Source organism: Felis catus, chromosome B1, assembly GCF_018350175.1.
Source record: "Felis catus isolate Fca126 chromosome B1, F.catus_Fca126_mat1.0, whole genome shotgun sequence".
NCBI classification, from domain to species: domain Eukaryota; kingdom Metazoa; phylum Chordata; class Mammalia; order Carnivora; family Felidae; genus Felis; species Felis catus.
In genome coordinates this window covers 183,930,585-183,955,262 of record NC_058371.1, presented here as the reverse complement: position 1 = coordinate 183,955,262, position 24,678 = coordinate 183,930,585, and the positions used below count along the sequence as shown (strand labels likewise).

General features: G+C 42.2%; 1 protein-coding gene across 9 annotated transcripts in view; it reads left to right on the top strand.

The window, feature by feature from the left end:
* RBPJ (recombination signal binding protein for immunoglobulin kappa J region) overlaps nucleotides 1-24,678 on the top strand; it is a 218,444-nt gene that overhangs the window by 105,622 nt on the left and 88,144 nt on the right. The window contains exons 1-2 of one of the 9 annotated variants that reach the window (XM_045056499.1): nucleotides 12,839-13,334; nucleotides 13,996-14,144. The exons of 2 other annotated variants lie outside the window; for them this stretch is intronic. Coding sequence is in view for 4 of the 7 variants with exons in the window: in XM_045056502.1 (XP_044912437.1) it covers nucleotides 12,197-12,255 (59 nt within the window). In the remaining 3 variants the exon portion in view is untranslated. Of the gene's footprint in view, nucleotides 1-12,153; nucleotides 12,256-12,367; nucleotides 12,489-12,838; nucleotides 13,335-13,995; nucleotides 14,145-24,678 lie in introns of those variants that run through there. 6 more of the 9 variants (XM_045056502.1, XM_023253235.2, XM_023253227.2 and 3 more) reach the window with 6 other exon arrangements.

Sequence of the window (24,678 nt, the reverse complement as noted above, 5' to 3'; positions counted from 1 at the left end):
TAGTACAGATCTTACCTGACTTATGATGGGGTCATGTCCAGAGAGATCCAACATAAATTGAAAATATCATAAGTCAAAATGCACCTAACTCTCCAAACATTCCAGCTTAGCCTAGCCTACTTTACACATGCTCAGAACATTTGCACTAGCCTACACCTGGACAAAATCATCTAACACAAAGCCTACTCTATAATAAAGTATTGAGTCCCTCATGTAATTTATTGAATACAATACTAAAAGCGAAAAACATAACGATTGTATGGGCATAGAATGGTTGTAAGCCTATCGGTTGTTTGCCCTCATGATGGCATGGTTGATTGGAAGCTGCATCTTGCTTACACTGCCCAGCACCATGAGAGAGGATCGTACCACAAATCACCAGCCTGGGAAAAGATCGAAATTCAAAATTTGAAGTATGGCTTCTACTGAACGCATATCACTTTCACACCATCATACAGTCAATAAATTGTAAGTCAAACCGTTGTAAGTTAAGGGCCATCTGTATTTTGTTGAGGATTTTGTGCTTGTGTTTATTAGTCTTCAGTATTCTTCTCTTGTGGTGTCTTTGGTGAATTGTTTTTTAAAATAATAAACATACCCCCAAAAAATCTACAAGGGTATTAGGTCTTCTCCCTGCCTTGGCTACCCACCCTTAGCCACTCACTGTTACTAGTTCATATAAACAGCTATTTAAAAATAAATCTTTTTTAAATTCCTTACCATTTATATTTTTGTAAATAAGTTATTAAAATTATAATCAGTTACTCTGAGTACTTGACAGAAGATATTCTCTAACAGATTGTAATAATAAAATCATTGGAATTTCTATAGGAAAAGACCAAAACTCACTGACAATCAGAAACTCTACTTCTAGAGGTATAACTTGGATAAGTCATGCTTTCTGAGCCTCATCTGTAGAAACAAGAATAAAAGCCCCTACCTGCCCCCTTGTTCTGAGGACTGAGGGAGATGATATTTGTGAAAAAAGGCTTGGGACAAGGTAGACTCAATTATATTTACTATTGATTCACAGATTGCATATCACAGTATCCCTTTAAATAGCAAGCTGCTTGCTTGTGTGTTCGATTGGCATAAAAATTTTCAAAAACCCTCTATTGCATAAAACTAAATACTTCTGTATGTAATCTGTTTTTCAGAAGTTATCTTTCAGTTCTTAAGTCCTTTTTTTGCCTAGATTCTTTGATTTGTTGCCTATTTCGGAAACTTGGAAAGTACCATGCAAATACAGATATAGCTTTGCTAAGTTAAAAATAAAATACTTAGTGTTTGCTGGTGAAGGAAAATATGATGCTATGTAGGTAAAACTGTGTGATGAAAATCAGATTCGCATTTCATAAGAACATTTCTGGAGAACCTTAGACTTGAAAAGTAGGAGCCAAATGCTTCTCTCAGACGATAGTTTATAACTCTCACTGAAGTCAAGAGTAATTCCGAGGGTAGAATTTAAGCCAAGTGTTTGGAAAGCTGGGAGAAAAAAAAAAAAAGAAGCATGCATAAATTTCCAAATCTTTCCAAAGTACTTAGATGGGAGGAGATTTGTAGTTAAGATCTTGAGAAATGTTTTTTCCACTAGTGGGCTATTCATAACACCTTACTATATATTATTTTACCTTCCCTAGGATTCTAATTATGATCAAATTTAGTTAAATAATTATTTAAGTAGCAAAAACTACACATACAATAATACCAATTATAATATCTAACACGGAGTCATTATTTTTAAAATTTGATTTTATTTAGTTTTTTAAAAACACATATGGACTTTTATTCACTTACTTTTTTTTTTTTTTAATTTTTTTCAACGTTTATTTATTTTTGGGACAGAGAGAGACAGAGCATGGACAGGGGAGGGACAGAGAGAGAGAGGGAGACACAGAATCGGAAACAGGCTCCAGGCTCTGAGCCATCAGCCCAGAGCCCGACGCGGGGCTCGAACTCCCAGACCGCGAGATCGTGACCTGGCTGAAGTCGGACGCCCAACCAACTGCGCCACCCAGGTGCCCCTTCACTTACTTTTTTAAGTAAACTCTATGCCCAACGTGGGACTCAAACTCACAACCCTGAGGTCAAGGGTCTCATGCTCTACTGACTGAGCCAGTCAGGTGTCCCTGACATGGTTTTTAAAGATATCTTTAAATGGAGAGGTTCTCTAAAGCCTTTTAGAAATGAAATAAATCATTATGAGATTGAGATGAAACTTTTCAGACATACCTATTACATAAAACTAAGTCCATACTCAATATATTTAATAGCCTAATTAGAAATGATCTTAGATACCTTTTTTCCTACAGTAATTTCACAAGATCTTTTTTTAAATTCCTACATGTTGAATAATTAAACTTCTAAAAATTAATTACAATTAAAAATGTGGACAATATTGATATAATGGCAATCATTAAAAGTGACAATGTACAACTTTGATCATGATGTTTAAGGGCATTCTTAGTCGACTGTCTGACATAGGTATTTCAGAAGACAGGAACTGATATCTCTCACTATTTGTCAGTGCTTGAATAGACTGGCTCCAAAGTTGATCTTAGTCTATTTTGGGCAAGGGTGCTAGCCACAAAGGTCATATCTACCAGTTGATGCTTATCATGACACTATCTATGACACAAACTAACACAGATGCAAAGAATAAAGGCTTTCTTTGAAAAACTGGTAAAGGCCACCTGTGCCCAAGGTTAATCGTAACAAAGGCCAGAGGAGAAAATGTAGGGGTCTTTTTCTGTTCTCTTGATTTCCTATATAACCATAGTCAAATTTTTACAAATAAATGTGCCAACCAAAAATAAATACAATAAAATTACGAGAGACAATTATTTCCATTTATTCAACTACATAATTATCTAGTTTGATCTGTGCAATGAATCTCTAAGGGAGGTAGCCTTAGTCCAACTAATAGAGAAAAAACAAAACAAAACAAAAGTCAGCATCAGTATGGGTGATTTTCCTAAAGAGGTCACATTTACAGAGTACGTACTATGTATATAGTTATTTCATGTAATACCTGAACGAATTCTCGAAACTTCCCTAAGCAATAGGTTCTCCATTCCCCATTAGCAGTTGAGGAAAAATTAGCTGGCCCCCACAGTTGGCCTTCTGGCTGCTAGTAGGACTCAATGGTAGAGCTAGTCCGGTGTTCTTTCCTTCATATCCCAGCTGTTCTTTTTTTTTTTTCTTTAATTTTTATTTGTTGTTGTTTTTTATTTATTTTTTATTTGTTTTAATGTTTTATTTTATGTTGGAGAGAGAGTGAGACAGAATACAAGCGGGGGAAGGACAGAGAGAGAGGGAGGCACAGAATCCCAAGCAGGCTCCAGACTCCGGGCTGTCGGCACGAAGCCCACCATGGGGCTCGAACTCACGAACCTTGAGATCATGACCTGAGCTGAAGCCCCCTGCCAGCTGTTTTTTAACTATGGTGTTCAACAGTGACTCAACGCAGAACCAAAAACCACTGCAATATGTGATACGTGACCAGGCGGAAAGTTTAGGAAATCAATATATATATATATATATATATATATATATATATATATATATATTCCTTTGTCAACAAATAACTGGTATTTTATGATTCATACGGTATTTTCTTGTTTTGTAAAGTGTTGTCGTTTTGTCATTGTTTGTAAAACTGGCTTTGTCTTGTTTATATCATAAAAAGAACAAGCCATATCAATCCCACGTGGAAACATTTTCTTCCAATTACATTAGCTCTGAAAACTTTTGACAAATTATTAGGTTTGTACACACCAAGTGTGCATTTGATTCCATTCACGTTCCACATCACTGGAGTAAATGGCCCATTCTTTTTCTTACTTCACCTTCTTGAACTGCTGCACATGTTAGCAACTCATGTAAAGCTTAACTTGGGCCTGCAAAAAAAGAAAAGAAAAAAAAAAAAAGATCAAACCCCCAGGGCCAAAGAATCCTGTGAAAGTCAAATACATTGGAAAGAAAAGAACGAATATTTATTTTTGTTTTTCAAGTTCTCCTGAAGGCAAATCTGTGACTCATTTCCAATGCTCTCTTTATTTCTTTTAATCCTTGTTTTCCTTATAGAGTTACACAGTCTGATGGAATCCTGGACACTCTTTCAATCCCCTGTACATTTTATTGACCTTAATTAGCAGGGAGTAGAAAGTGATGGGAATATTGGTATTAAAAAAGGTATGAAGGGGGTGCCTGGGTGGCGCAGTCGGTTAAGCGTCCGACTTCAGCCAGGTCACGATCTCGCAGTCCGTGAGTTTGAGCCCCACGTCAGGCTCTGGGCTGATGGCTCAGAGCCTGGAGCCTGTTTCCGATTCTGTGTCTCCCTCTCTCTCTGCCCCTCCCCCGTTCATGCTCTGTCTCTCTCTGTCCCAAAAATAAATAAAAATGTTGAAAAAAAAATTTAAAAAAAAAAAAGGTATGAAGTAAAAAAGGTATAAAGATGAATGAAAACCACAAGAAACTTCTCTGGAGTAAACAGTCCCAAATACCTAATGTGAGTTGTCAGGTTTTCTTAAGCACACCATCCCACCGCATCAAACCCTGCTTTACATCCTGAGAGGCTCTCCTTGCGTATCTACAACAGGTTTCCAACCTTTTAGGACCCATGCACCTCCTAAAATTAAATAATAAAGTGATACTGCTATTTCTAAGTGGGAGAGGCTAAAGAAATGAATTCACACCAATCTGGATAAAATTGCCACTGTAGTCAGCTGTTTATTCATTTACTTATTTTTTATTTTTTGAGAGAGAGAGGATGCACGTGTGTGAGCAGGGGAGGGGCAGAGAGAGGGGGAGAGAGAAAGAATCCTAAACCGCCTCCATGCTGTCAGCACGGAGCCCGAAGGAGGGCTTGCTCTCGAGACCTGTGAGATCATGACCTGAGCCGAAATACAAGAATCAGATGCTTAACCGACTGACCAACCCGGGCACCCCTATATTCAGCAATTTCAACACTGATTTTTGAAGTGTTAAAGATATTTTCACATGCTTTGCAATAATTTTCATTAGATTAATGCAACTCATAGATTTATTGAATAAAAATAATAATGATACAAACTAACACCACCATAGCAATTATGTCCGGGTGTCATTCTGTGTGACTTAGACATAATAAACACTTTGAATCCTCATGACATAATACACATTTTGAATTCTTATGACTACCCTATGAATTAGGTGCTATCACCTCCATTTTACAGGTGAGGAAACTGAGGCACTGACAATAGGCAGTAACGTGTCTAAGGTCTTAGAGCCAGAATCCATACGATGTGGCGTTGGAGCCCACGTTCTCCGTCATGAGGCCGATGTTCAATGTTTCACTGTGCCTCATTAATAGAAGATGGTGTAATTTAGTGTTAGAATAAAAGAATTGTTGAAATACGTCCCTGTGGCTTAAACCACCACAGCAAAACATGCCCCTTTCATGAATATGCTTATGTCACTGCCACTAACTGCTTTACATACCTATTGGATATACACTCGGGGGCTCCCAAACTCATGCCTTTTCATATTAAATATTGTTTATTGTTTTTTGACCTGAGCCGAAGTCGGATGCCCAACCGACTGAGCCACCCAGGTGCCCCCAAACGTGAACCTCTTGAATAAAGACTACATCTACTCCCTACAACAAAGATTCTCAAAGTTTGGCTCATGAACAATTTGCATCAGAATCCCTGACCAGCCTGCTAGAAATGCCTGTTTGCGGGCTTCAGCCCAGATGAACTCATTTAGAGTCTTAGGGAGTGGGACGCAGCTGATGCCGATGCCCAAGTTTTGAGGACCTTTCTGCAGGTCCTTCTTCTGACCCTGTTTAGGATGCCTCCCCCCTGCTTCTACATGCATCAACCCCCTCACCTGGAGTTCCCCTGAGTACAAGATGCTTTTTCACACCTCAGAGCCTGAACATGTTGTTTCCTGTGCCTCTCATGTTTCTTCCTCCTCTGATTGTCTTCTGAACTCCCCTCTATCAAGAGTCAGTTCAATAGTCATCTCTGCAAGGTTTCCCGGGGTCCATCAGTCAAGACTTAGGTGCTTCCTCCATTGTACTCCAATGCCATTATACTACATCTGTCCTAGAATTACACAGCAACCAGTCTGTGTACTCTGTTGGCCAGGGAGTCCCCTGAGGTCTCTGCATTATCCAGCTTTTTAAACCACCAAAGATGATGTCTGATGTGGATGGCACGGACTCTAAACTTGCTGTGTGAATGGGTTTGCTTATGAGTTCAGGGTTGCCCGATGGCTGGAGTGAAATACTGACCGTTCTGCAGTTAATTCTACTGGGATGGTAGGTCACGTACATAACTTCTATTAGTAACTAATTTTGGGGGTGCCTGGGTGGCTCAGTTGGTTAAGCGTCCAACTCTTGGTTTTGGCTCAGGTCATATCTCACAGTCTGTGGGTTCGAGCCCCACGTCGGGCTCTGCCCTGGCAGTGCAGAGCAGAGCCTGCTTGGGATTCTCTCTCTCTCTCTCTCTCTCTCTCTCTCTCTCTCTCTCTCTCCCCCCTCCTCTGTCTCTCCCTACCCCTCCCCCACTCATTCCCTTTCTCTCTCCCCCCCTTCTCTCTCTCTTAAAATTAATTAATTAATTAATTAAAAAATTTAGAAAATAATTTTAATAGCAAACAGAAGGGAAATAATTTTCTTTGGTCAATTATTTTTATTCTCGCACATTTTTTCCCTTTTCTTTCCCCCCTTTTTAATGTTTTATATTTTGAGTAGGCAATATATGCACTTGGTACCAAACTCAAAATATCCAGGGTGCCTGAGTGGCTCAGTCGGTTAAGCGTCCAACTTCAGCTCAGGTCATGGTCTCACAGTTTGTGAGTTCGAGCCCAGAGTTGGGCTTTGTGCTGACAGCTCAGAGCCTGGAGCCTGCTTTGGATTTTGAGTCTCCCTCTCTCTGCCCCTACCTTGCTCGCACTCTCAAAAATTAAAAAAAACAAAAACAAAAAAAACAAAGCATTAAAAAAAAAAAAAAAGTCAAAGTATCCAAGACAGTAGACTGTGAGATAAGTCCTCTTCTCGCCTAAATCCTCCAAAGGTTGAATCCCTTATGCTGTGCAGGCATTGTTACAGTTTCTATTCCAGAGCCATTTTAGATACATAGAAGCAAAAGGTATGTATTTATCTAATACTGTTTTGTATCTTGTAGTCTAAACTTTGTGATCCTTCCACATAAGTACATGAAAAGCAGCCTGGGCTTATTAACAGATGCATACTCTTCAATTCTATGAACATATCATGATTTTTTAAAAAAAATGTTTATTTATTTTTGAAAGAGAGACAGAGTGCAAGGGGTGACAGACAGAGAGAGTGGGAGACACAGAATCTAAAGCAGGCTCCAGGCTCTGAGTTGTCAGCACAGAGTCCGATGTGGGGCTCAAACCCACGAACCATGAGATCGTGACCTGAGCCCAAGTCGGATGCTCCACTGACTGAGCCACCCAGGTGCCTGGGTTTTTTGTTTTTGTTTTATTTATTTTGAGAGAGACAGTATGAGCAGGGGAGGGGCAGAGAGAGGGAGAGAATGTTAAGCAGGCTCCTCCACGCTGTCAGTGCAGAACCCAACACGAGGCTGGAACCCATGAAATTGTGGGATCATGACCTGAGCTGAAATCAAGAGTCGGACACTCAACCGAATGAGCCATCCATGTGCCCTAATATATCATGATTTTTAAATTAAGTTTTAAATTTTAAGTCCAGTATAGTTAACACACAGTGTTAGTTTCAGGTATATATTTAACTTTATTTTTGAGAGAGAGAGGCAGAGCATGAGAAGGGGAGGGTCAGAGAGAGAGGGAGACACAGAATCTGAAGCAGGATTCAGGCTCTGAGCTGTCAGCACAGAGCCTGATGCAGGGCTGGAACTCACGAACCATGAGATCATGATCCAAAGTCGGATGCATAATGGACTGAGCTGCCCAGGTGCCCCCATTTTTTTTTTTTAAATAAGACACCTCTTGATTGACATTTAGGTTGTTACCAGTATTCTCTACCATCAATAATGCTGCAATATATAGGTAATTTCATACATGTGTGAGTATATTTGTAGTCTAGATTTCCAGAAATGCAACTGTAGGATTAACAGGTTAACAGTATTAACAGATTAACAAGTTGTATAAAATGGTTTCATAAAGATTATGCGTATTTTCAATCCCATTAGCAATATACGTAAATGCCTGTTTCTTTTTTTTTTTTTTAATTTTTTTCAACGTTTTATTTATTTTTGAGACAGAGAGAGACAGAGCATGAACGGGGGAGGGGCAGAGAGAGAGGGAGACACAGAATCGGAAACAGGCTCCAGGCTCTGAGCCATCAGCCCAGAGCCTGACGCGGGGCTCGAACTCACGGACCGCGAGATCGTGACCTGGCTGAAGTCGGACGCTTAACCGACTGCGCCACCCAGGCCCCCCAATACCTGTTTCTTAATATCCTTCCAATAGTGTTTTCTTTCCTGGGTTCTAAAAGGAATAAAGGAAACCCTTTGAATAAGTGTAGATTCATCTACTGGCCTAGCCCAGGAACAAGAAATTTTTTTGCAGTAAGTCAACACAGATGATTACTCTATAGGATCTCTTCTCCCCAGGCAGGCTGGCACTGGGGTATTTCTTGTTGGTCTAACCCCAATACTGTTTTCAACCCTAGAAGGCTTAGTGAGCTTCCAGAATCACTTCTCTTCTGCTGTAGAGAAGACATACTGTTCATTCTGTAAATACACGCTGAGCGACTATCATGCGGCAGACGTTGTTCTAGTGGCTTAGGTTTAAACAACGAATAGACAAAAGTCCCTGTCGTTATTAATGTTACAGAATAACGAGAGAAGGCAGAGAGGAAACACAACACACAGGTATGATATGTGGTATGTTAAGTTATAAGTGCTTTGGGAAAAAATAAAGAAGGGACTAGAGAGTATGAGGAGTCACTTTTGTGAAGGGTGGTCAGGGAAGGCCTCGCTGAGAAGGTGACGTTTCAGCAAAGGTTGGAAAGCGGTAAAAAAAAAAATGAACAAGGTATCTGAAGGAAAGACCAAAGGCAGTTGATAGTGTGCCCGGTATGTCCTGGAACAGCAAGTCAGGCTGCTGGTTAGAGCTCAGTGAGCAAAGGCAAGAGGAAGAGGTGAGGTCAGCGACATCAGGGGATTTGGGTAGCAGGTCAGACATAAATCCTTATAGTGAAATGGGAAAACCATAAAGAGCTCCAGAGGGTTGCTCTGAATGCTCTATTGACAACAGACTGGGGGCGGGAGGCAAGAATGGAAGAAGGGAGAACCACTTAGGAGACTTTCTAGAAACAAGGCGAGGAAGGAGATGGGTCACACCGGGTTGGTAGCCATGGAGGTGTGGGAGTATTTGGACTGTGGGTCTATTTTGTAGGAATGGCTGGCATGATTTGGTTAGACTGGATGTTGGATGTGGGAGGAAAAGGAGGCAAGAATGATTCCAAGGTTTTTGGCTTAGAGAAGTGGGAGGCTGGAGTTGTCACTTACTGAAATGGGGAAAGAATGTAGGCAGTGCATGTTTTAGGGTGAAGATGATTTGTGACTTGGCTTATGGTTACCGTGGCTTTCCGTGGCTGGGACTCTCAGATGGCCATGATTCCAAATTAAGTAAATGGCCTGGACTAGACCACGACTGAAATGTCTTCTTGGAATGAAGGCTGCAACGAATCTGCCCATGGGCATTGTCCTTGTCCTGAGCTATCCCGTTCCAAATATGACTTGCACTGAGCTATAGTATTAAATATTCTTACAGCTTTCTCTCTGTGAAATATTTAATCAAAGGGATAGGAAAATGCGCGCACACACATCATCACACATAACTAAAAATCCTGCAAACAACTCAAAAACTTGATTCCTTGTCCACTACGTAACAAGCAGAACGTGAGCCTCTACCAGAGGACTCACTGTCCTCCAAAAATCAAAACTCAATTCTAACTGAATCAAAACTAATTGCCTGTCCGTGATGTCACTAAGCCACCAGTTCCTGAGAATGCCCTGCTAAGCTGGTACAGAAACCACACCAGGACAATATGAAACGCGCCTGATTGAAGAATGTAACCACGAATTCACTGGTCCAATAATTCAAAAGAAGGGATACACTGAAACCACTCATCGCTAAAGCATCTGATGAAACAATACCTAAAATGGAATGACTATTTCAGCAAATAGAAAGGTAAAGGAAAGCAAAGCCAACAGTTTAACTCTTATTAGTGGAAGGAAAGTAAAACCCACAAGAACAGAAACTGATATATAGGAATTACTTCGAAAAGCTAGGAAGAAATCAGGGGAAAGAAATTTTTAAATTGTGTCCTTGAATGCGAGGCGGGCGACAGTGCAGAAGCGCAGAGAGCACTATTCTTTCCCTACCCAACTCGCGAGGCCAGCGGGTAGATCAGAAAGAAAACAACCAATTGCTAGAAGAGAGTAGCTAAGGAAATCTGAACTTGTTTTAAACCAAGTAAAGTGGTGGCCAGACTAGGTGACTCAGAGGCATGACTCAAACCCGACAGTGGGGGCCGTCAGCTCCCGGAGGCCGGGGGTGCGGCGTCAAACACATTTTAGGAAAGTACCCGGCTCGAGGAAGGCGACAGGAAACCTCCCCGGGGGATCGGCCCGGGGCTCCTCCTGCCCTACAGTCTGACCTCTTACCAAAAGCACCAAGAGGAGTTTCTAATCTCCTGGCTTCCCCTTCTTGCTTTACAGCCCGCCCACCCCGCCACCCCTTTTTCTTCCACAAAGTGTCACGCGGCGTGTGTGTGCAACACGTCGTGCCCCCTCCCAGCGGCCTTCAGCCCCGCGCTCCCCGCCACGCGCCCACCCGCCCCGCCTCCGCGGCGAGCCGCTCCCTTCCCACCCCGCCCGCCGCCCGGGCACGCGCGGCACGAACAGCGCCTGGAGCTGCACTAGACAAACACCTGTCCCGCCTGGGCTCCGCGAGATTTGGGGGCGAAAGCATAGGCAACAGTGGGCGCGTTCTCGCGAGGTTTAGGAAATTTCCCACGGCCCGTGTTGTGTCTGAGTTGAGTAGTGGAAGGCGGTGGGAAGGAGGTGTAGCGTGAGACTGGGCTGCCCGCATTGGGCACATGCGCAGTGCCGCTCGCGCGTGCCGCGCCAATCCTGCAGCGCCTTCAGCAGGTCTCCGGCAGCGGATTCCAGTTCTCCGGGTTTTGGGGCTCCCTACAGGAGGCAGTGCCCGATCTGGGAATCTCTAGGAATTGAAAGGGCAAGGCTGGCGGGGGTGGGGGTGGGGGTGGCGGTGGGGGTGGGTTGGAGGTGGAGAAAGGGATGTTGCAGGTAGGAAGAAGGGGTCAGGATTCAGGCCCTTCTTCCTCCTAGTAAATGCCCAGACGGACCAAGTTGGCTCCGGTGTTTCCAGGGTTAGGTTGCCTGAAGTACGTTTCGGGCAGCGACCAGCGTCCTTCACTCTGCCAGGCCCACGGGAGGACCTGGGCAGGGTCTGCCCCCATTACCCCTGCGTTCACACACGGCTGGGGACTGCGATCAGGTGCTAAAAAGGCTCACACAGCAGGCCAATCTGCGCCCCAGCGGCACCCCTGGTTTGAGTGCGGGGTGGGGGAGTGTTGGCTCTCAATTCCAACGCAGTTTTCACTTCTGGAGAAAACTGCGCAGAGCCCTAACATGCGTGAGAGAGGTGGACATGAGGGGTGTCTTTGCCAGAGGCCTTGGCCTGACCTCGTTTCACACCCAAGGAGAAGAAAGTTAAGTCCACAGAGCTGAACTGCAAAAGTTTTCCATTTACAGAGCTCTGGAGGGCCAGCCCACGTTGTAACTTGTCTGTCTATGCGCTAGCACGGGGGACCCAATGAGCGAAGACAGTTCTAGGTTTGTCACTCGCAGAACTCCAGGCATCTCTGTAGCTCCAGCATCTAACGCTGACATTAGCATAAGGGAGGCGTCCAATGAACGTCTGAATGAATGAAAAGGGCTGGGAACCAGAGTGAGCGGGAAGCCACTTGGAAAACACCCATTTGAGGAGGTGTTTCATCTAGGCCTGTGAAACGCGGCAGATTTTCCCAGGACCCCTCCTCCCTTCCCCTCGGCCCCGCCTCCTGACCCCTCCATTCCCCGTCCCCGTTGTAATCCCCTCCGGTTTTCCTCAGTCTCCACGTACGTCCCTCAGGGCGCGTCCCAAAACCCGGATAACCGGAGCGCTCCCCATGGACCACACTGAGGGCTCGCCCGCGGAGGAGCCGCCTGCGCATGCTCCATCGCTTGGGTAGGTTTCCAGGGAAGGCAGCGAGCAGGCTCCCCTACTCCGCGGGCGGCGCGAGGCGTCTGGCTCTTCGCGGCGGCTGCGAGGGGAAAAGAAGCGCGGGGGCTGGGTGGAATTGAGGAGCGAGGGAAAAGGGAAGGGGCGGGGGAGAGGGACCAGGGAAGGCGTCAGGGGGAATCTCGCGAGGGTTGGAGTTTTGGCGAGAGTTTGTGGAAGATGGCGCCTGTTGTGACAGGGTAAGTCTGGGGGAATCGGAGCGCTGGGAATCGGGAAAGTTGCGGGCGTCTCGCAGCCCGTGGCGGGCAGCGTGTTCGGGGGCCGCGGCGCGCTTGGCGTCCGGGGCCGCGGGGGCGGCGTCGCGTGCGTCGAGCGCGGCGGCGGCGGCGGCGGCGTGTGGCCGTGCGCTCCCCGCTCTGCGCCGCCGTGGCTCGGGCTCTCGCGCGTGAGGGCGGGCGGCGGCGGCGGCGGCGACGCCGGCGGGTGCGGGCGTGAGTGGAGCCGGGCGCGCGGGGCCCGCGGGCGCCGTGCCCGCCGTGCCCGTCGCGCGCCTCTCGCGCCGCCGCCCGCGGGCCCTGCTTCCCGGCCCCGCGCAGCTTTGTTCCTCCGGGCGGTCGCCGCCTCCTCGCCCGGCCGGTGCCCCCGGCCCCGGGCGCTTTGTCTTTCCCCGCTGCCCCCCGCGACTCTCTACCCCCGGCCCTTTGTTTCACCGCCTTGGGCGCTTTGTCCGACCCGTCGCGCCCCGCATCCCTTTTCCATCTCCTCATCTCAGCTGTCCTTCCTCCCGTGCCCCTTTGTTGTGCCCTTCTCTACTCGGTAGCTCCGTGACCTGCCATAGCCCAGGCACCAGATTTCTGCCTTTTAATTTTTCTTCCGTTTTCTCACTTGTTTTCCTCTCACCTTTCCGTTTGGCACTTGATCACCCCCAGAGTCTTTGTCTCCCCCATCCAGTGGCTTACTCGCTTGGCATCCCCCTTTCCCTCTCATCATCGGTTGATTTATCCACTACCCACGGAGTATGTCGGCTGAACTGCCTCAGCCTCGGGGACTCCATCTGGTGCTCCTGCGAGCAGACAGACCCTACGGTTTGTTGTTGTTTCTGTGGGTCTTAAAGATGCATGGGGATACTTAGTTTCCTCCTCGGCGCTCAGCACCCTTTTCTCTTGGGATTACGTACACACACACACACACACACACACACACACACACACACACACCTTTCTCTCGGGATTACAGTGTCTCCAGTTCTCTTCGCGGTCTCTTTGGGCCCTGGTTGTTTTGCTTGGAAACAGTAGCCCTGGAAAAAGATCTCGTCTCTTGGTTATTGCTCCCCCCGCCCCCTCCACCGCCCGCTCTTAGGCTGTTTCTGACGGCCTAGGCCAAGGGCAGCTGTCGTAGCTTTGCCTCTGGGTTACCTGAGGGTATTGTAGGACGGTTAGAAGAGGTGCGAGGTATCCTTTTCCTGCTGGTGTGTGAGACTAGTTTCAGATATCCACACTGAATATTCATTTTGTACGTGAACAGTAGTAGAGTGAATTTTGATGTTAAAGGACTTGTGAGTATTCGGATTGAAAATGTCAGCATTTTCTAGACTCTAGTTCTAGAGTTTATTTTACCTAAGGAACTCCTGCCTAAGGAACTCCTGCCTAAGGAAAAAGGGAGGCATCCTGCTTGGGAATTTGATATAAATGGTTTACTTTTTCTTAATCTTTAGATAGTTTATACTTGTATGTTTTTGCTCTGTAGATTTGTGACAACCCTTCTGCCCCATCTTTGGAGTTGAAATGAGGAACACGCTTAAGAGTGCAGTTTCTGGTTGATGAATACTGCTTCTAGAATCTTCGTGGAATGCATTAATCAAATGCAATTAAAAGACATTTAAGTAATAGTCTTAGGTAAAGTCACTTCTAATGTTAAAGGAGCTTTAAATTGTTCAGAGTGCTTTTTGTTATGGTAATGTAAAAACTGGGCGTTGTGTGTGGGGGTGGGGGAGAGTTGGTGTGGTGTATTTAAATAGCCTGAATATTCTGGTGCTGGGGATAAGAAGTTTTTGATTTACCAGGATTACTAGACTGAATATACTGTTCACAAGTTTTTTCCCCCTACTAGTTGATCACTATTTTTAGAAGTTGTGTTACCCACAAAATCATTTGGAGTGTCATTTCCTTTATAAACTAAAATTCCACGTAAAGTGATGCTTAGTAGAGGATGTACAAGATTTAGTGTGGGGAATGTTGGTGCAGTAGAAATCTTTTTTTCTTTTTTTTTTTTTTGAAGGCTGTGATTAGAATTAGTAGTTTGAATTTTAATTAATGGAAAATGACGTTTCATAATTGATACGTGAGGGTTTTGTGAAACTTTGTTTTCAGTCTGGGTTCCATGAGTGGATTTTACCAGTAATCATTTGTCTCCCATACTTGTTCTTTGTGCATAACCATTCTGTTGCAGGTAAAATCTTGAGTGCGCTTTTTCTGACAGTAAGCAAAGTATAAATATGGTGTAATAATGGGAGGTATTTTGTTCTGACTTGTACGTGTAAGAATGATCACACAAACATCATAAAAACTACTTTCACAAATTGTTTTTTGTTTCTGAATTGAATAACAGGTTTATTTTGTGATCAAATAAAATGTTGCTTTTACTAAATTATATCAAAAACAGTATATTTAGAAATATACAGGATGGGTTGTGGTTGGGAAACTTTCATTCTGATTATTCACTATAAAAGCTTTAAATTTATTGTCCATGCATATTGTAAGTCGGTCTGCAGAGTGTGTTTTTGGGGAAAAAAATATAAGGTGCTCACTTTCCAGATCTATTTTAACATATGCTTCTAGGTATTAGATTTTAAGCAGTTAGGTTTGTTAAAAAGTTACCAGTTGTCCAATAACAGATTTCTATCAATGTCTTTTAAAGGGGTAAGGTAAAAAATGGTTTGTGGGGGGGGGGGGGGGGGGGAAGCCATTCTTGCCAGCTGTAATTTATTAAATAATCTTTGGCACTCTGGATGGATAAGGTGTTAGGGAAAAAATGGTGTGTTTGAAAGTTCTCACAAATCTTAATTCTAGTATTGGGTCATTTTAAAAATAAAATTTAAAAACCTAGGATGTGGCTTTAAAACATTTTTTGCTTCCTCCTAATACTAAATTTCATGTTATTTCAACTAGGGGCAGTATTTTCTCATGGATTGACTAAAAGTTGTTATTCTTGGCATCTGGCTTTATGATTATTTCCAAGTTACTCTACTTCCCCTGGGCCAATTTCCTAACTATGTAGTAAAATGGGAATTGTAATAACTTGCCACATCTGCACAGGATTGCTGTGCCGTAGGATTTGCAGAGAGCATCCTTGGATAAAAGGTGTAGTAAAGTCTAGGAATTGTTACCAAAATAAGCTGTTGTGAAGTAGGTCATATTTTACAGGAAGTCAAGTAGGAGGTTATGAACGAAGTTCTTGGCAAGTTGCAACGGTGATAGTGGGATGAAAAAAAATGAAAATATGCATTATAGCTTGGGTAAATAAAACCAATACATTTTTCCCCCTATAGGCTTAGACGGAGACGGCTAAGTATAACAAATTACAGGTGACTTGTGTGTTGTATAAGAAACTGAAAATCGGTCAAACTCCTAATAATATGTTGTAAAGTTGTGGGATGTTTTCCCTCTATTGATTTGTTTTCTGCATGTGGTAATATTTTTTCAAGTTTTTATTTTATGCGTGTGGCAATATATATTTTTTAATGGTAGCACAAAATGTTTTTACTAGACTGTAGGTCAAATTTGTTCATAGTAATGACTGATTTTCAGTATACCTTATAGTTTTCAAAGCTTTGTTATTTGCTCTAAAGAATATTTTCTAACAACCAGGACCATAAATTTCAGGGTTGGCCCTCGGTTGAGGAGAGTTTCACATTTGGGAGATGCTCAGTAGATACTGAACACACGAAAAGTGTTGCTTCTCTGTTCCAGGTAGATGATAACCTGTCCCAGCTAAGTTCCCCAAGCTAGGTTTCTGGATTCTTCTCTCACACTAACTCTTCACATTTAGTCACTTACAACTGAAACTTTTCTTTCCTGAAAAATCTCTTGAATCTGTCTCCTTCACTCCTGCTGCCACAATTCTTGTTCTCCTTTCTCACCTGGATTACTATAAACATTGGCAGCTTCCTTTTTGTTTGTAGACTCAACTCCTTCATCCAGGTTCCACACCGTCTAAAGAGCAAATCTGATCACTTCATTTCTTAGTTTAAAAACCTTTCAATGGCTCCCCCTAGCAGTCTTCATTAAAGAGGCAGTGGAGTAGAGAGTTGTAGTTCACATTTAGAATTTAATCTGAACTGGATTCCGATTCTGTCTCTGCCTCTTCAAACCTCTGTAACATTGTAAAGTGATCTTTCTTTGCCTTTTCCATCGATTGTAAGATAATTATTTTTCGTTCAGTGGGATGTGAGGATTAAATGCAAGAAAACATTTAGTAGGATGTTTGGCACATAGCAGGTGCTTAAAAAATGTTAGTGTGGCATATAGGGTCCTCTATTTCATTTACTTTGTCTCCATCTGAACTGTTGATATTTCCCTTCATAATCAGTGCTCCAGCTGTATTTAAGAATCTGTAGTTTCCTGGATGGATTTAGCAATTTAATGTGCATGAAAAGTGCTGGTATTGGGTTATTATTCAAGACATAAGTCTGAGGATGGTCTACCAGGATCTAGCAGGCTAGCTTCCTTGCCTCTTCCATGTGTTCTTAAAGGAGTCAGTATAATTCTCTTGTGTCGTGCTGAGTTGTAATTGTCACACTCAAAGGCTTATAGTTATCTGGTGACAGATACTGTGTGTGTGTGTGTGTGTGTGTGTGTGTGTGTGTGTGTGTGTTTGTGTGTTTGTGTGTGTGGTCATTTATATATTCTTATACCCAAAAGAGTGGCCAGTACATGATAGGGACTCAGTAAAAAAAAGGTTTTTTTGAACAAATGACTCGTACTTTGAAACCTTGTTGCAAACTGGTTCCTGTAGGCAGAATTTGATATATACAGGGAATGTATTGATTCTGTAGGGAATTTAGTTGCTGAGGTACCCAAAGGAATTGATATTTTCAGCTACAGGCAGTCTCATAGCCTATGAGAACATTGTAGTAAAATCTTAGAATCTCCTTTTGGATTATACTGTATTGTTTGTGCAAAACTGACAAGCTTAAATTTCACATTTTGTTTTTTGCATGGTTGGCGAGTGTTTCTCAAAAGGTTCTATTATTTTTTAATGTTTTAAGTCCTTAGATGCATGGGGATGTATGTTGAAAGTTAAGACTCTGTGGACTGCTTTTTTGGGTGTGTGTGGGGGGGGCGGGGGGAGATCCATGCCACTGAATGAAATAATAACTTGATAATCTTCAGGAAGCCTCAGGAATTGTGGACAAATTACTATGATTTCTCCAAGCTTCATGTTCTACCTCTATATAAAAGGGAATGATAATTTTGTTGTATTTATCTGACAGGTATCGTAGCTATCAAGTAAGGTCAAATTTGTGAAACTGTAAAGTTCAAATAAAAACATGTATGTTTAAGTGATTTGCAAAGAGTAAAGCACTGTATACAAATATTTTAGTTGTAACAATTGGTTTCTTCTGGTAACCTTCCATAGGCAGGGTTCAAGATGGGCTTTTTATTTTGTAACCTGTGGTTTGTGGGTCATGTTTTAGGAAGGCAGCAGTGTATTTAGTGCAGTGGACCGCAGCCCTTGAAATATGTATTTTGGCATTTTGAGCAGACATATTTGGTAAATTACTGCTTGACCATGGATGTTGCCATTAAGTCACCCCCAACTTTTGGGGTCTCCTTGTTACTGCTTTCCTCTCTGCTTGGACAGTGGTAATAATAATGTAGGAATGTTGAATGCCCAACTGCTACCATCTTTCATACACCCTGCCCACAGTTCTGGATGCCCCTTAGGCCTGGCACAATATCATGGTGTCACTTATGCCTCATTAGGCCTTTTTCTGCTTCAGGGAATGAAATGATATCCTAGTGGTATGAAAAAGATAATGTGTTTCCTGAACATGCTTCTGAGGAAAAGCAAGCATTAGAGGCATTGTGGCTTGGGTTGTATAATTGGTAGTAATTACCGATCTGCATAAATATTTGTGTAGGTTTGTTATGCTGAGACAGTATATAATGATAAGCATGACAGTTTTTTAGTCAGATTGGTTATGTTCATGGCAGTCTTGGAAATATCTGCACTATTTTAAGTTTACAAAACAGTACAGAAACCACTGTTTCTTAGGTATCCTAAGTTGCAGAAGCCTTGAGATGAAAATGCTGCACCTGTTGGATGTGAGCTAGAATATGCTAGAAAATCAAATTGCCTCTTTTTAACTCCTCATCCATGCTTCCTTTCCTATATTTGATAGTTTTAACTTGGCCTTAGAGCTAATGTGTCTTCTGTGCATTATTAATCAGATGATAGAATTATAAATGAATAAGAGTGTATTTCTCATAAAAAGTTTATATAACCAGGAAAAACGTTGCTCACTTTATGAAATCCTGTTATTTTTTATTAGTGTGACAAAGATTATAAGGTAACTAATACTGCAGTTATATAACATAAAGTATAGAACTAGTGTTGTGGGTTTTTTTCTTTATTATTATGAACAACTTATTTTGGAACTAGTCTTGCTCCAGACAGAACATAGTAGCTTTAGGCTGGTTTGCATAATTGAAGGAAGGGTATTTGTTCCCTCATTGGAAAACTGTAGACCCACTAAGATCTTATCTTATTTTGCTAGCATACCTTGTTTTTATTTTATTTTTTTTATGGACCTTATTTTTTAGAGCAGTTTTAGGTTCACAGCAATATTGAGGGGAAGGTACAGAGATAACCCATGTTCTCCCTGCCCCTGTACATAAATAGCCTCCCTCATTATCAACACCCCCCAGCATAGTGGTAGATTTGTTGTAATTGATAAACTTACGGGGCACCTGGGTGGCTCCGTTGGTTGAGCACCCGACTTTGGCTCAGTTCATGATCTCATGTTTCGTGAGTTCAAGCCCCGTCTTGGGCTCTGTGCTGACAGCTTGGAGCATGGAGCCTGCTTCAGAGTCTGTCTCCCTCTCTCTCTCTGCCCCTCCTCCGCTCACTCTCTGTCTCTGTTTCTTTCTCAAAAAATAAACATTAAAAAAAAACTTACATCAACACGTTATTATCTGTGTCTGTAGTTTACCTTAAACTTCTTTGGGTTTGAACAAATGTAAATGTATCTCCCGGTGTGGTATCCTACAGTAGTTTCATTGCCCTAAAAATCCTCTGTGTTCTGCCTCCTCATTCCCTCCCAACCCTAACTCCTGGCAACCACCGAACTTTTTATTATCTCCACAGTTTCCAGCATACTTTTTCAATTCATTTAACTTTTGGTTTGAGTCTGAGAAAATTTTTCGCTCAAAAAATTATATAGTTCTGTACAAAGCTCCTGATCCATATACCAACTGGAGGAAGTGGAAACATTGAGGTTCCCCGTCATGAAGGGGTGGGGAGGGTGGTTCAGGGAAATGAGTGTAACCACGCTTTGGTGGTTCTTCAGTGTAACTGCAGAAATAATGTTTTAAACAGTTGTTGAGCACGTAATAGGTATGACTGCCATGTATTGGTCTTAAAAAGAAGTTGTCCGGTGAAGCTTATGATTTAGTGGAAAGCAAACAGAGAGTAAGGGAAATTATAAGTACTGTAACATGTATAATGGTGGGAACACAGAGGTGTGAATGATTATCTTAATTGGAGGAGAGTTCATAGAAAAGGTGAGAGTTGATGGGGGGGTGTTAGGAAATCAAACTGGAAGAGTGTTTGGGTCTTCTTGGAGGACCTTGAGTGCTAAGTTAAGGATTTGGATATCAATCAGGGATTGGGGCAGGAAGGCTTGAACGTTTTTGAAGAGGTGTGGCTGGGTGTAATCTGTAGAATAGAATGGGATGGATGGAGACCAAAAGAGAAATATAATCAGGGTCTGATCTTGATGGTAGTAGGCTTATCAGTGGAAAGAACAAAGCAGCTCTTTCTGAGACAGGATGGTATAGGAAGCTTTGGAATCCGTGCACTGTAGATCTGTGGCTATGAGCATTCACTTAATCTGTCTTGCCGTTGTCTGGAAAATCGGAGAAGATAATACTTCATGGTATTGTTGTGAAGATTAAATGAGATATGGGATATAAAATGCCTAGCTCAGTTCTGGGAGTAGTAGGTGGACTCAATACGTCCTTCTCTTCCCCCTCTCTGGAGAATTTAAAGGATAAGATGGAGAGTGGGCAAGGGTGGAAAGGAGAGTGGGGAGGAAAAAATGGAATGATTGAAACTTGGGTAGAGCAACTGGAAGTAGGAAAGTCTGAGTGATGTAAGCAGGTACAGGAGAATCTGCCTGATAGTGTTTTGTTTCCTTTAGCTTTTGAACAACTGCTGAATACTTTTGCCTATTTCTGTAACAATTTTGTATACTTTGGTAACATTTAACATCTTTCTGCGTTACATGAATAGATCTGTTTCGAGTATCCCTCCCTCTCTCTCTGATTTGTCAGCGAGCTCCATAAAGACAGGATCAATATTTTACTTATCTTGTATAATTATGGTATAGCTGTTATCAGCTAGAATGTTACGTGCTGGATGAATAGGACTTGAATGGATTTAATTATATATAGCGCTTGCCACTAGGTGGCACTTAGTCTAAGTGATAAGGCTGACATGCAGCATAGTTGGTCTATGAAAAACCCGTGGAGAAACTTGACCTCCTGGATTATGTTCAGCTTTCTGCCATTTCTGGACCATACTTTTTGAAGTAGAATATGAAACATTAGCAAACTGAAAACCCATAGTGTTGAAAAATAGAAAAAGCATAATGCCATTTCAACATGTCCTCTAGAAAAAAGCTGAAAGGAGAGGCTCAGTGAAATGCCACAAGTGACCAAACTCTCCATCTCCAAATGTATTGACAGTGAAGCCTGGTGGTTAGAGTTTAGGCTATAGTTTCTAAGGTTAAAGGAGGAGACTTTGGGAATTTGCTTCTTATTGGACTTAATGAAAGATGATGAAGTGTGGTTTGTAAGGATACTAGACTGTGATTCTGTATTCTTATTTATATTTTGGTATATTATATTCTCCCTGTAACATACCATAGAATGTAATTATATCTTGTGTGACAAATGTTACAGATTATTAAATCCATGCCATTCAGGAAACTTCGGAGCTGGAAAAGATCTTGCTAATCATATGTTCTAAAGTCACCACTCATTTAAACGTAGGCACAGATGGACTGAATAATTTCCAGTTGGCTAATGGCTGAGACACATTCAATGAATGAGCTGAGACTAGTTCTAGCATGCTTTTTGGGGAGAGACTTGTGCTGGTCTTTTACTCTCTTCAATTTATACCACTCAGCTCCGTTTTTAAAAAAATATTTTAACTTAACTTTAAAAAAAAAATTAATGTTTATTTTAGAGAGAGAGAGAGAGCGCGCGCGAGCAAGCGTGCAAGTGGGGGAGGGGCAGAGAGGGACCGAGACACAGAATCCCAAGCAGGCTCCAGGCTCGGAGCTGTCAGCACGGAGCCTGACACGGGGCTTGAACTCAAGAACCGTGAGATCATGACCTGAGCCAGAGTTGGATGCTCAACTGACTGAGCCGCCCAGGCATCCCCATTCAGCTACCTTTTAATGTCACATGCACTTTGCTTTCTTTTTCTTTCTGTGAGTGCGGTCTTCGACCAAGAATACAAATCTCTCATCTCCGAGTCTGGTTGGAGTGGTACTGCCAGTGTTGCTTAATAAATGGTCAGCTCTGGGGCACCTGGGTGGCTCTGACTCTGACTTAGATCATGATCCCGCAGTTCGGGAGTTTGAACCCCACATGGGACACTGTGATGTCAGCTCAGAGTCTGCTTCAGATCTTCTGTCCTCCTCTCTCTGCTCCTCCCCTGCTTGCACTCTCTCAGAAATAAATAAAACAAAATAAATGGTCAGCTCTGAGCCTGCCGTTCTTACCTCCTCTGCTGTCTTCCTTCTTGATGCTGCTTGTGTTCTTTATCTTGTATTTCTGACTGACCAGGGTGGCCTCTTTTAGAACACATTTCTTCTCAATGCACACTTCTCACCCAGTGTGCTTTAGCCATCCCTCCTCAAGAACTGTCTTGGTTCAGTTACCCCTGGCTCAGCCCAGCCTCTGCCTCTCGCCTCTCGCCTCTAGCATCTTAGTTCTGCCACTTGCACTAAATTGCAGCTGGTTGTTTCCAAAGCCGCTGTTAGAGAAAATGGAAGGACAGAAGAGGAGATTGAGAAAAAGAAGGTGGTCATATAGGGAAGGAGGCCACAACTTGAAATTTTATAGTGAAAGATAGGCTCATTTGTGAGCCTGATGATTTTCATACAGTGAGTTTTCTAGTGTGTATTTCAAGGCAGTATCATTTTCTTGACTGTGGAATCATTAAGTGTGTCGTGTCTGTCATCTGTGCTTATTCAAATGTCAAGGAAGTGAATTAAATCCATTTCAGCATTCCAGAGGTAGTAGTGATAGTTTTAGTAATTTACTTACAGCTTATAATGAGTGCCATTATTTGATTAAATGGATCACACTGAATTAGTGGGAGTTGCCAGTTCACTATTATAATGTTTAAAAAACGAACTTGGTAGCTGTAGCTTTCAAAGATTCTTTCCTAATTATTGATAAACAATAGTTTATCAATAGTCAATAGTCAAAGTCAATAGTTTAGCAAACATTAAGAAGTTTTAGGAAGTTTTCATCCTGGCCTCCCCCCCAACCCCAATATAGGGGAAATACTTTTCCATATAGTATTTTACCTAGACGATACATATCACTGACATAAGCCTAGTTTCCAGGGTGCAATTCCTGAAAGTTGTCAGTGAGTTACATTAGGATTTAAATTAACATGGAGGCTTAGATGTGCAGTTGATTTATTTTTTCATCTCATTTTAGCTTGTTTTTCTAATTATTTCAAGGAAGTGACTGTGTTGATGTGGAAGTTTTTCTTAAGGGTTAATTAATGTCATCTGTAAACAGTTACCTTGATTATTTTTTGTGTTGGAAAAATCACTCATATAAGAAATTCAAAAGTTATTTAAATATGTCATGGAAAGTCAGCCATGGTAGTCTTCCACCAGGAAATTAACTACTGTGAACAACTGGGAGTATAGTTTTCAACTTTTTCTTTTAAAGTGGAAATGCTGACATTCTGTTTATTACGTGTCAATAGTTTAGCAAACATTAAGAAGTTTTAGGGAATTGACATTTTGTTGAATATCTGCTGAGTCCTCAACTACGTTGTGAAGGAGATGGTATCTCCATTTTGTAGATAAGTCTGAGGGTCAGGAATTTAGTAATTTAATTCAAGTTCACACAGCTTTACTTCTGCCTCTGCCATTTACTGTACCCTCTGTATTGATAGAGCTTTTGTTTCTCTACCTAAATGGTAATCACCTGAAAGCTTCAAGCCCCTTGGAAGGTGGCAAGCAATCCCAGAGAGAAGTCTAACAAAGGCTTTAAGAAAAAGGGGATTATATTAGATTATTAATTCAAATAAAGTATTAGATTACTCTCTGTTAGAGATTACTTTAAAAATAAATCTGTGTTCTGGAAATTAGATTTGACTAAATCTAGATTTTGTCAAAGTTAGATTTGACTATAACTGTATTCTTACGGAATGTGTCTTTTTCTTATTTTGTGTAACAAGTTTTTATTTTTTAGATGATACTTTCTGTCAACTTTATGTAAAGTATTTTGTCACAGATTTCCATTTGTCATTCAATTTTACTTACTTATTGTCTTAAATGGTTTAAAAATTTTTATGTAATCCAGTTTGTAGTTTGTCCTTTTGCTTTGTGTTTTGCTTGTCTTCCTCACCCCTAAGATTATGAAGGCATTCTTATGTTTTTCTTATAAATCCCCTTTTACAGTTTAAGAAATGATTTATCCCTTTAACGTTTCTGGGACGTTTTTGTTTGGTTGTTTGGTTGGTTGGTTTTTTTGCTGTGTTATGTGATGTAGAGGCTGACCTTATTTTTTCCAAATGTATAACCAAATGTACAGCCTTGTTTTCATATACTCATTTTTTTCTGTCTTCTGTTTTAAAGGGTTGTGGCTCTTAAAATGAGGTCTTTGGACCAGCAGCAATGGGATAATCTGGGAACTTGTAAGAAATGCACATTCTTTCACACTCTACCCCAGACCTCCTATGTCTGAAGCTCTGGAGGTGAGGAGTCCAGCAGTCTGTTTCCCTCCAGGTGGTTCTGGTGCCAGTTGGAGTTTGTAGAACACTGTGAGAACTCTTTAAGGAAGGGCAAGCCCTCTATTTGCGCACAAGATCCCATCTCTTCTCGGCTACTCTAGAACATTGGATAGCCAGCTAGCCTCCCCTGTCTCTGGTCTCAGTTTTTACCTTTCTGCT